This window comes from Dasypus novemcinctus, chromosome 6 (genome assembly GCF_030445035.2).
Source record: "Dasypus novemcinctus isolate mDasNov1 chromosome 6, mDasNov1.1.hap2, whole genome shotgun sequence".
NCBI classification, from domain to species: Eukaryota; Metazoa; Chordata; class Mammalia; order Cingulata; family Dasypodidae; genus Dasypus; species Dasypus novemcinctus.
Genome location: NC_080678.1, coordinates 2,374,940 through 2,387,747, shown reverse-complemented (window position 1 = coordinate 2,387,747; position 12,808 = coordinate 2,374,940). Strand labels below are relative to the sequence as shown.

The window sequence follows — 12,808 nt, the reverse complement described above, 5'->3', positions numbered from 1 at the left end:
TCTCTAAAAAAGAGTCTGGAGGCTGTCAGAAGGATTGCCCTTATGCACAACTGAGCAGAGTCTAATGAGACAGATAAAGTAGATACAATCCCCAGGTACTGGTTCCTTTGAGGGCTGAAGAGACCCACGGGTTCTGTGGTCATGGCAGTTGGGGTTCTCTGCCATGTCAGGTGGCCCTTTTATGGAGCTGGTGTTTCTGCATGATGAAACTGGACTCAGATGGGATCTCTTTTCATAAGACTTTCATGCTACTTTACTGGAATTGTAGTTGGTGTTGGGGTTTAAGATATATTTAGGGGATTTGAATCTCTGGACTGACAATATGATAGCCAGGCCCTGAGCCTCAACAGACTCCAGTTCCTACAATCTGATTTATTGTACTCACCTCACTCAGCTAAGATGGAGTTGAAGAAGAACAACCACCACACCAGGGAGCCTAGAGTGCCTACAACTGAAAGCAGGATGATTGCATCCAGTATCCATGTGGAATCTGAGCCTCCTCTTGACATAGAGGTGCAACGGACACAACCAATCTAAGGTCCACAGAGAAAAGGTGGCATTGGAGTGGGAAAAGTGGACATGGTGGCTGATGGGTATGGGGAATGGCAGGAAGAGATGAGAGGTGGAGGCGCCTTTGGAACTTGGAATTGCCCTGGATGGTGCTTCAGGGGCAATCACCGGACATTGTAAATCCTCCCAGGGCCCACTGGATGGAATGGGGGAGAGTATGGGCTATGATGTGGACCATTGACCATGAGGTGCAGAGATGCCCAGAGATGAGCTTACCAAATACAATGGTTGTGTCATGATGATGGGAGTGAGGATTGCTGGGGGGGGGGGGGGGGGGGGAGTGGTGGGGTGGGGGGGTGGGGTTGAATGGGACCTCATTTTTTTTTAATGTAATATTTTTACAAAATTAATTTTAAAAAAAGTAAAAAAAAAATTTCTGTCTGCTCCTCACAATGTATAATTTCAATTGCCTTGTCTACAACTTCACTGATCCTTTATTCTTCTGTTCAAATCTGCTGTTGAATCCATTTAATGAGTGTTTGATTTCAATAACTGTATTTTGCAATTCCAAAATTTATCTTTGGTTATCTTTTGTGGAAATTTGTGTCTCATTATTTGGCTCAGACTATATTTTCCTAATTATCTTTAGTTCTTTTTACATGTTTTTTTTTTTTTTTAGCCCACTGAACATATTTAGGACAATAGTTCTAAAGTTTTTGACTGATAGTTCCAATGCAGGAGCTTTCTCAGGGATGGCTTCTGGCAAATTATTTTTCCTGTGAAAGGTTCATACTTTACTGCTTCATGGTGTTCCTTGTAACTTTTTGTTGAAAACTGGACATTCTGAGTATTTTTGTTGCTATTACTCTGGAAATCTTGTTCCCCCACTCTTCTGGGATGGCTCAGATTTGGTGGTTGTTTTTGAGAGCTGGAGCCAACAATTTGTGACTTTTTAAAACCATTTTTGCCCTCAAATGAGGAATGGTAAAAGACTTCTACTCCTTTTCCCAGAGAGGAGTTGGAAAAGTGTCTGCCCTCAGAGCCCAGCAATCTGAAATAAATGATCAAAAGCAGTGAACTTTCCTCAGATCACAATCATACGTTCAACCAACCACTACATTTTGGATGACTATATTTTTATAACTTCTTTGACAGCAATAAGCTGCACCAGGAGCCTGGGATTCAGTTGTTGCTGCTGCCTGCAACATGGCAGGAGATTGGAGTATGGCAACCTTTGTGCGTAAATTCACAGATATTTGTTGCAATTTACAAGAATCTTCTGCCAGTTCTTCCCTGAATGCCACGCAATGTTCCACTAGACTCCACAGTTTCAAATTAGTTGATTCAGACAGTTTCTGCCAGTTCAATTGTGGTTTGGGTGGAGGACAATGGTCCATGCATCTTCCTACTCTGCTATCTTCCTTCAATCCTCTCTCTATAAATTTTTTGATGAGAGTATGAAAGTCTTCAACTATTATTTTGAATTTTCTATTTTTCCCTTAATGTTACTGGATTTGAAAAGGGAGGAGTCTCTTTAAAACTGTGTTTCTTAAGTCAGAACCTGTTGTGAATGCTGGCTATGTCAATTTCTATCTGAGTACTTGGCAAATGTGTGCCTCCCCTTCCTCTCAATTTCTTAATCTATAAAACACACATAAGTGTGATGATGTGTATACAATTATGGCATATGCTAGGGCCATAGTAAGTGGCTTAGCAAGGTGGTTGTGATGTAATATTCTAGTTAAGAATATTGTGGCTCTCTTTCTGCTAGAATGGAAACTTCTGTCTGTCTGACATGTAGGTCCAGCAGAATGAATAAGACATCACAGGGACACCACAAGGAGTTGCTGAATGAAGACAGTTTCTCAGGCCCTGATTAAAGTAGTCAAAAAATGTGTAACAAGTAGGAAAATGAGCACAATTAACTTTTCTTAAGTTCAATGGAATCCATAATACTCCACAGGGTGGCAAAAGAGAGGTGAACCAAAAACCTTAAAACAGATTGTGTATTTCTGGGGACACAGATTAAACATATAGGGAAGGTGTAGGGTGAGAGAGGCAGACAAGAGACTTGGAAGCAGCTAAAAGGATCAGGAACTGTGGGACAGGGAGAAGCAGGCTCCAGGGAGGTAGGCATATCTTTGTAGAATGATGTCTACCTATGCATAGAACTTGGGCCAAGTGTAATGGATGGATAGTGCCATCCCAATCACTTTCTAAAAGGTGGTGGATGTCAAGTGTCCTATTAGAATTGAGGTGTATGTGTTCAGACCACTCATAAGTCTGATATCCCATTTTACGAACCAGAATATCAGAGGTGAAATTTGCCACCTGCACACATCTCAGCCTTCCCAGGTTGCTGGACACTGAGAGGTCTGTTCATTAGAGGCTACTGTGATAAAGTGCTGTGCGACTCATTGTGTGGCTACAATCTGACTTAGAGCTGCATGTGTCTTTTGACATAGACCCGTGGAAGAAGAGTGGAGGAAGGGAAACTTGATTTCAGTATAATTTAATGTAGATACCGTGGGGCAGAAATATCATTAAGCCATTTGGGAGCTTCCTTGTTTTAGATTACCAAAAAGCTGTCAATACTAGTACCAGAAATGGGTTGGCTTTTATAAAGGTGAATTATTTGGACTAAAAACTTATATTTCCAAGGCGTGAAAAGTCCTACTCATGGCTGCATGAGAGGTACTTTCTCACCAACATTAACTGCCACATGTTGAAGCAAAACGGTAGGCAATTTCTGCCTGATCTCTACTCTCCCTACCGTGCTGTATTGTCTCCCAAAGCTCAGCTGTAGGCAACGAGGCATAGGGCACCTCTCTCTTACCAGGCCTCATCTCTGAGGATTGGCTGCTCCACTTTCTTACCAAGTTCAGCCTCAGGTCTTTGTGCCTCTCTTTTTTTTCACATGACAAAATCAAACATAGCAGAACTTTCTTCTTCTGTGTGTCTGTTTATATCTGACCCAGAAAGCTATCAGAGACTCAATGTCAGTCATGCTTCACTGACATAGTCCAATATAAAAGGGACTCACACCTTCAGAAATGGATTACTTCACAAGCAATCTTTCTCTTTTTTGGGATTCATAAAAGAATTTCAAACTGCCATGCCAATCTTCCCCCCAGAAGGTGGAATCTGAGTTCTGGGGACAATGCATGGTGGACTGTCTAGTCCTCAGTGTTCTGCCAGGCAGTGTACATCCTCATGTCAGTGTAGTGGACACAAACACCTCTCACTGCACCTCTACCTACCAGGCCCCTCCACATCTTCTCCTTCCAAGGTCTGTGTACTCATTCAAGGGTGGGATCATGTGGGAAGACCACTTCAGGAGCATCTGAGGCAGAGACAAAGATCTGAGATCAGGGCAAAGACAGGAGGTATCTCCCTACTCCAGGACCTCCATCCTAGTACCTGCTTACTGCAAGCAAATGAAGGGACCTCTTTCGTAGGTGGTAAGGGGACAACCAGCAGATTCCTTACTGATCAGTTGTGAACTTTTGGCCATGCGGGGGAGACAGCCTTGTGTAATGACCTAACTGCGTGTTCACCCAAGCAGGCAGTACTGTGCCAGGCTTCATGCGTTTCTCTTCTGAATGTCCTGAGGAGAAAATGCTGCCTGGCTCAGAGCTGGGACTGATCTTGCTGAGTTTCTTGGAACTGGGGCCAGGCCTGGAGATACTGAGCCTCATACCTCCTTGGATTCCAAGCAATGCTTCTGACATGGCCCTCATGGACAGTTGTGTCTCCAGACTCTATGGACATTCTGCATATTGCTGACCCTTAAAACTAGAATGTTTTAAAAATCCTATCTTATGTACATACCACATACTATTTAGCTATAAAAAGAAATGAATAAGGAAGCACATGACAAAATGGAGGAATCTTGAAGACATTATGTTGAGTAAAATAAGTCAGACACAAAAGAACAAATATTGTATGGTCTCACCAGTATTGACTAAATACAAAGGGTAAACTTGTGGAATTTGAATCTAGAGAATAGGTTAGTAGGAGACAGAATGTGGGTTGAGAAGGCAGAATGGATTCTGAATGTATGGAGAATGTTTAATTAGGTCGAGTGTAAATATGTAGTAATGGAGGGAGTTGATGGTAGCACATTATAATGAGTATAACTAACACTGCTGATTTACAAATGTGCTTGTGGCTGAAAGATAGCCTAAGGCGGTAAATGTTAATTGAAAGATACCTAGAGGATAACCTAGGAAATATGTAACAGAGATTTTGTTGGTAGATGAGAATTGTGGTTAAAACATAACTGCAAGAGTATTCTACTAGAAGATGGATACGGTCACATATGGGGAAAATATGAATAATAAGTTAATAGACTATAGTTAAAATAAGATTGTAATGTTTTTGTAACAAAATCAAAGAGAGTACTATATCAATGCTAAAGGTAAAAAAAGGAATATGGGCTTTAGTTTTATTAGATATGAATATTATTAGGCCTTTTTTCTTCCTTATTTTCTTCATTAACAAGGAGATTGTGATCATGTCATTTAACCAATCTGTGCTTATGTGAGTTACTTTTTAAACACTTGAGTAATAATTGTTTTTTTAGGACTAGATGAGATAAACATGCCTGGACAAAACTTTTGGAGTGATGGTCTTATAACCTGATAAGCTGCCTTTTTCCTGTTATGTTATTTTTTAAATTGAAATAGAGTTTCCTAAAAAATATCACATCTTCTCAAGGTTGACATCTTCAGTGGTAAGTCATATTCATAGCATGCTCCCTTGATAGGGTGTGTTGATAAGGGTACTTTATCTCTGGAGTTTTCTCCCCAAACCCATAATCCATCTTCTCACAAGAAGGGCAAATCCCGAAAGAGAGGCCTTCTACAAAGCCCGTTTTCAGTGCCCCTCAAATTGTCAAGGTCATCAAACAAAAACAGACTAAGAGACTTTCAGTGCCAAACATAGCCCAAGGAGACAAGTTGCATAAATGTCATGTGGCTGCGAGATGGATGCTAACACAAAAATGGGAGGTTCAGGAACTCAGGAAACTTAAATAAGTGAGCTCTTTAGTTAACCATGAAGTATCAGTACTGGATCTTTAATTGTGACAAGTATTTCACACTGATGCAGCATGTTCCCTGCAGAGAACAGGGTGTGAGGTGCCTGGGAGCGTTCTGTCCTACTTCCCATATTGCTGGATCTACAGCTGTTATAAGGTCTGACCTGGATTTGAGAAGACCTGTTCATCACAGGAAGAATGTCCAACCCAGGGGATCTGGGTCAAGACACCCCAGAAGCTCCCTTGCCAGGCTCAGGTCAAGTGGGGGAGGAGCTTTCCCCCAGCTCCAGTCTTGGGAGCCCCTCACCACATCCTCAGGGCCCTGGCCTGATCTGTGCCTTCCTTGGGTCCTGTCCCAGGCCCCTAGAGCCTGCAACCACAGAGTCCCTGCATACCCACAGCTTGGGGTAATTGCTCCCTGAGGGCCACTCCTGCTTCTTGGCCCCTCTGTGCTCCCCAGTGACCTCAGCATCCATGAGGAGTGGACAGAATCCTTTTATGGTCAGCAGCAAACAAAAGAGGCACAAACGAGATCAGAATTCGGGTTTCTAACTCTAAGGTTCTACGTCCCCTTTAACCATGGTAAGGATATTGTTAATTTTTCATGAAAATGTGGATTTCTTGTATTTAGATAGTAAGCTGTTGGTGGCACATCCCTTCAATGAACAGGGAATGCATTCATCATGAATAACGCCTATTCTTCCTCACAGTTGCCTTTCAACTCGCTTTGCTCATTTTCTTTCTGATGTCCTGAAAAGACTGTTTTGGCTTAGCTCTGACCAATTTCCCAAGTGTAAAATGCCCCTGCCTTCACATTGCTTCTGTCTTTTACCATTTCAGTTTGAAAGGCTGAAGTGCCCCTAGATTGTCTCAGCTTCTCTGCTCTGCTGCCCAAGCCCCACCTGTGCTGCTGACCAGTAAGAGGGTCAAACAGCTCATGTGGTTTTCATTTATTTATTTAGTTTTTTAGTTAGTTTTTATTTTATTGTCTTTTTTGAAGATACACAGATGACAAAAATGTTTCATTAAAAAATATAAGAGGTTCCCATATACCCCACATTCCACCCACCCAATCCCCACACATCAATAACTTCATTCATCATTGTGGCACATTCATTGCATTTGGTAAATACCTTTCAAAGCACTGCTGCACTGTATGGATTATAGTTTACATTGTACTTTACACTCTCCCCCAGTCCATTCAGTGGGCTATGGCAGGATATGTAATGTCCATGATCTGTCCCTGCAATATCATTTAGGAAAACTCGAAGTCCCAAAAGTGCCCCCACATTACATCTCTTCTTCCCTCTCCCTGCCCTCAGCAACTACCATGGCCACTTTCCCCACATCAGTGCTACAGATTCTTCCATTACTAGCCACAATAATTCTTTTTTTCTTCTTCTTCTCACTTTATTTTTTTTAAATGTTACATTAAAAAAATATAGGAGGTCCCCATGTACCCCCACCCCCCCTCACCCCACTCCTCCCACATCAACAACCTCTTTCATCATTGTGGCACATTCATTGCATTTGGTGAATACATTTTGGAGCACTGCTGCACCACATGGATAATGGTTTACACTGTAGTTTACACTGTCCCCCAGTCATGTGGTTTTGAGGTGAGAATAGAGTAAGGTCTTTAAAATCAGCAGCTCCGGGCACAGGAGCTGGAGGTGGCTGACTCTGCTCCCTGTGAATCTGGGGCCACAGGCTCCTCAGTGTATGTGCAGCTGCACAATGCACCTCAAGATTAGCAGTGAGCACAGGTTTGTAGTGGTCAGAGGAGGGCTTGGTCAACTGTGTCTACACGAGATTGTCCAACATGTTGTGGAGAAGGGGGTATGGGGTGGTAGTATATGACCCTGGTGGAGATCCTCAGAGGTGACCACTCCAGAAGTGAGGCACCCCACCCTGTTCTGCTGCACTGTTAGCACCCTGGTTCTGCAGGAACACAGCTCACTTTAGGTCAGCAGCCTGTGGTGTCCTCAGCCTTGTTAGTGTGGGGGCAAAGAGAGTGAAGGGAGTGAACAGTCCAGCACTTGACACTGTCAGAGAACCCACAACATGCCTGTTCCCACACTCCACCAGGCACGTATTTCTCCAAACCTGCAGCCCTCTGTTCATGTCCCTGGTTAGGATTCACACTCATTGACACTTGTAAGATTGGGGACTCACAGGCCTTGCAGCTGGGCAGGTGTCTGGGCTTTACTGAGGCTGCCTCTACCCCTTTCCTCGCTGTACCCCCAGCCTCTGGCAAGCCTGACACTCACTGAAAGGACAAGCTCCCCACATAGCTCAAGAGAACCTGGATGGGGTTAGAGCCTGGAATCAGGCTCCTGCCAGATCTGAATACAGCTGCTCATACAGCAGCCCTGGATACCCATGATCCAGCTGTCCACCCCTCCACTTTCTGAGCAGCCTGAACTGGGAAAGGCTGAATTTGTTTGTAATTTTGGCTAAAAGCCTCACATTAGATTGATGCACAGCAGAAATCTAACAGGGACTCCCACCTGCCCTGTGGCAGGTGGCTGCCCCCATGTGCAGACTCCTCTGGTTCCAGGCTACACCCTGATCTGCTGCTTCTGTCAGGGTACCCACCTCCACAATGAGTCCCTCTCCCCTCTTTCCTACTCTGAAGGTGATGATCGCATCCTCTCTTTAAAGCAGTTTTCTGTGTAAGACTTTGCCCAATCCCCAGCTGAGATAAATTTCCCTGAGTGTACAGAGGCCTGGGACATGCTGACTTGTCCATCTGGGGGTGTACCTTTCCAAGCCCCATGACCCATCTCTTAGTATCCTTTAAAAATCAAGATAATGTAGAAAATTTTGCAATTAAAATCAATAAAGTAAAAAAACCTGCTCTTTTTAAGTAAACTACTGAGCAATTCTTCCCCAGCCACTAACAGGAAGGAGAAGCTGTCATGGGAAACAGTTTCTGAGGGTTGGGAGGGGTTAGAGGACTTGGGCCAGATCCAGGGGGGAGAGTTAATCCTCTCATTGTCTCTTTAGTAAAGGGACCTCCTTTAATATCTTAGCCATGCTTTTCTAGGACAATGGTACCACAATAAACCTTCCTGTAGAATCTTAGCAGGACTGGCATGTGGAGAGGACATGACACCCACCTGGCACTTGGGCCTCCCTCTACCAGGCACCAGATGATTCCCAGGTCATCTCCTAGAGCTTCACCAACCCAATGGCAACAAACAACCACTCAGCTATGGTGGAGTTCATCCTTCTGGGATTCTCAGAAAATCCCCGATTCCAGGGTTTCTTCATTGCTCTCTTCTTCCTCCTTTACCTGACTGCTCTTGCAGGGAACAGCCTCATCCTCATAGCCATCTGCCTGAATCCCTCTCTCCACACCCCAATGTACTTCTTTCTCACCAATCTGGCCATCATAGACATTGTCTGCACATCCACTGTTCTCCCTAAGTTGCTTGAAAATCTGCTGGGCAAGGGCAGCACCATCTCCTATGAAGGCTGCTTGACCCAGCTCTTCTTCATGACGTGGATCCTGGGGGCAGAGTTGCTGATTCTCACAGCTATGGCCTATGACCGCTACATGGCCATCTGCAAGCCCCTACACTATCACACACTGATGAGCAGGACCCTCTGTTCCCTGTTGGCAGGCAGCATATGGGTGGTCAGTGGGGTCAACACCTCTGTGAACACTGGCCTAATGGCACAGCTAACATTCTGTGGCTCCAATCAGATCCATCACTTTCTTTGTGAAATCCCCACACTGCTGCTGCTTGCCTGTGGCCCAACGAACCTGAACAACATCATGACTGTCATTGCAGACATTTTCTTTGGTGTGGTCAACTTCCTGCTGACCATGGTGTCCTATGCCTTTATCATTACCAGCATCCTGCATATCCGCTCATTCGAGGGCAAGCGCAGGGCCTTCTCTACCTGCTCCTCCCACCTCCTGGTGGTCTGCATGTACTACTCCACTGTCATCTACACCTACATCCACCCTGGATCTGAATACTCCATGGAAAATGGCAAAGTTGTCGCCATCATGTACACGGCAGTCAGTCCCACAGTGAACCCACTCATCTACACTTTGCGCAACAGGGATGTAAAATTGGCCCTCAGGAGAGTGTTTCCCACATTTGGTAAATGAAAGGAAATTGTCAGTGTAAATTTTGAAGTTAATATAATGTCAACAAATGACCATGAGTTCCTGATCAAGTGGCAATGAAAAGAAGATAATTCATGTGATTGATTTATTTGTATAAGCAATGCACTCTGCCAATGAGACCTGGCCAGGCTCCTATGGGGAACTTTAAATTTCCAAGGTGCTAACTGTGGATATTCTCAGGACTTCAGACAGCGAGTGAGGGGGAAACCACAGTGAGAGGAATTGGCCAGAAGGAACAGCAGGAGACCCAGCTGCAGGGTCTACTGAGGTTTTCACCAGGGAGCATGTCTGCAAATTTCACATCCAGGCACCAATGGCCACTTCCTCTTTCAAGGGAGTCTTAGATTCTGGATTGAGGCCCATTACACACAGTGCTTGGTGTATCCTTACCTGCAGTCTCTTAAGATCCTGATATGCAGAACCTCACCTGGACCCAGACTCTCTAGTTTATGGCTCTTGTCATGAGATTGTAGAAGAGAAAAGACACACTGCTGCCCGCCATGTCTGTGAGTTTCAGCCTTAGCACCATGAAGAGGATGAGAGTTGGTGTCAGCCAGGCTTCCATTTTAGTGACCTACAGAAAAAGGGTTTTATTTTTGTTTTCCTCTCCCTTTCACAACAGGGAACCATCAATCTTTAACCAAGACTCCTTGCAATCAGAGAAAAGCGTTGTCTTTGGAATTAATTTGGACAAAATTTGTCAAGATTGTTTTTTATAGATTCACTTCTTTTTCAATGTCATTTTATTAGTATTGCTTTTTTTTTTTTTGTTCTTATCCTCTGCTTTAAGTCTCTAAATCAGAGTTTCTTAACTTTTTTGTTCCACAGACCCTTTTGCCAGTCAAATGAAATCCATGGACCACTTAATAAATCCACACTAGTCTTTGTATTATTTAATAAATATAGCACACCTGCACCAAAATGTTCCCACAAGAATCATTTCTTTAAAATTTCATTTCAAGCTCATGGACCCTGGGTTAAGAACCCCTACTCTAAAAGTGTCCTCTCCACTACTTAGGCCTAATATCTCTTCTCTTAGGTATTGCATTTACACCAACATTTGTATTTATTATTAATATTTCCAATGATACTCAAATGTACAGCTGCAGTCCCTTTCTCACCTCCAAATCCAAGATCCATTGATATAACTGCCTAGCTCACAAAGCACTTGGACATTTTCCAGGAATTGTTTTCAGCATTCTAATTGGATGATCTTCATTTCCCTCCACCCACCTAGTTTTAAGAGTCATAATTACTGAAAAATTATGAATCCTCTTTAGTAGTCCTGTATCCAAATATCCTCAAATCCTATTTATTTATTCTTTTTAAAAAATTTTTACTGCTCTTTTTTTTTGAAGATACATACATCACAAAAAATGTTGCATTAAAAATATAAGAGGTTTCCACATACCCCACCTCCGCACCCCCCCACTCCTCCCACATCAACAACCTCTTTCATCATTGTGGCACATTCATTGCATTTGGTGATTATATTTTGCAGCACTACTGTACCGCATGGATTATAGTTATCATTGTAGTTTACACTCTCCCACAGTACTTTCAGTGACTTATGGCAGGATATATCATGTCCAGCATCTGTCCCTGCAATATCATTGAGGACTTCTCCAAGTCCCAAAAATAACCCCACATCACACCTCTTCTTCCCTCTCCCTGCCCTCAGCAATTACCATGGCCATTTTCTCCACCTCGGTGCTATAGTTTCTTCCATTACTAGTCATAATAGTTCTATAGTAGAATACATCTCACAGCTGATGCTTCTCCCATCTCTAACACTCACCCAACCTACTATGGCATTCTTAATGTAAGATCCAATGCCTTCCACCTGGTCTCCTACTTGTATTTTTATGAGGTACTTGGGATTGAACCTGCACCTACTTTATGGGAAGACAGCACTCAACCACTGAGCTAAACCTGCTACCCTACCACATCTATTTTGACTTCACAAGATTTGCTGATGCAAAAATGATTAAAAATGGGGAACTGTTATATGGGAATTCTGTATTTTCTGCATGATATTTCTGTTAACTTAAAACTTCTTTAATTAAAAATAAAAGTTGAAAAAATGATTTTTCTTTTGCTCTTTTTGCAGAATCATAAACTTCACAATATTTTATAATGATAGTTTCAAGCATGTAATAAAACTAAAAAGAATTTTACAGTGAACACTCATGTACTCATTACCTAAATTGTACAATTGCTTGTTCCTACATTTATTACTTATCCATCCCTCAATAAACCTTGATTTTATACATTTCAAAGCAAGTAACAAACATCAGTAGAAGTCTCCTTGGCAGAGGGGGCAAGATGGCGGCTGAGTGAACATCCCTGTTAGAGTCTTCTGCAGGGAATCGGCTGGGCGGCGTTGGAGACTCTTTGGGACTGGATTGTTTCGGGATTTTTGCTGGTCCGGAGGTGTCTGGACATCGATTTGGAGGGAAGGTGCTACAGGGAACACCTCACATTTGCTGGGTTTTCCCATCCTCCACTGCCTCATTTCTGTGTGAACTGATTTAGGCTACCTACACTATCCCCCTTCCCCTGCATCTTGATATCCACTATCATCTACTGTCTCTCCTATATTCCACCCCCCACCTCCCGTTCTTTGATCCACAAAGTGTCTAACTCTTAATTTCTAATACCTTTGTTCTGTTTTCTGTCTATTATCCACTCTTGAAACTATTACCTTTCTTTTCTTTTTCCCTCTCTCATGAAAACAATAGCTGTGTAGTTCATACCATATTCCTCCCAAATTCAGTCATCAACTTCATAAAAGGTACTCTACCTACAGCTATAACTCTATACAATCTACATGAATCTAACCTCCATCCTTCCAGATCTCATATTCCTGCTTTATTAACATACATCACCAATACAACTTTACACTTTTCCCTTGCTTACACAATTGCCTTTCCCCAACACTAATACTTTCCTCTAAAGTGAACTTAACCAACAACAAGTAACTAGAATAAGAAGAAAAAAGTGACAAAGAGAAGATATAACACCTGTGCAAAAATAACAACTAATTAACCTCCAAGAGCAGACAAAGAAGCTAAGGAACTGATTAAATTCGTCAAAATAAAGAGATGACCAGA

The 12,808-nt window shown here is 42.9% G+C and overlaps 1 protein-coding gene across 1 annotated transcript; it reads left to right on the top strand.

Moving 5' to 3' along the window:
- The first annotated feature begins 8,768 nt into the window (after positions 1-8,768).
- Positions 8,769-9,677, top strand: LOC101436805 (olfactory receptor 13A1-like). Its single transcript, XM_004471554.3, has one exon. The coding sequence runs from the start codon at positions 8,769-8,771 to the stop codon at positions 9,675-9,677; it is 909 nt and encodes a 302-aa protein (XP_004471611.3).
- Positions 9,678-12,808: the final 3,131 nt, after the last annotated feature.

Bases quoted from the DNA above. Each gene is read 5' to 3' on its own strand.
- LOC101436805 (XM_004471554.3), top strand. From the start codon at position 8,769: ATGGTGGAGTTCATCCTTCTGGGATTCTCAGAAAATCCCCGATTCCAG.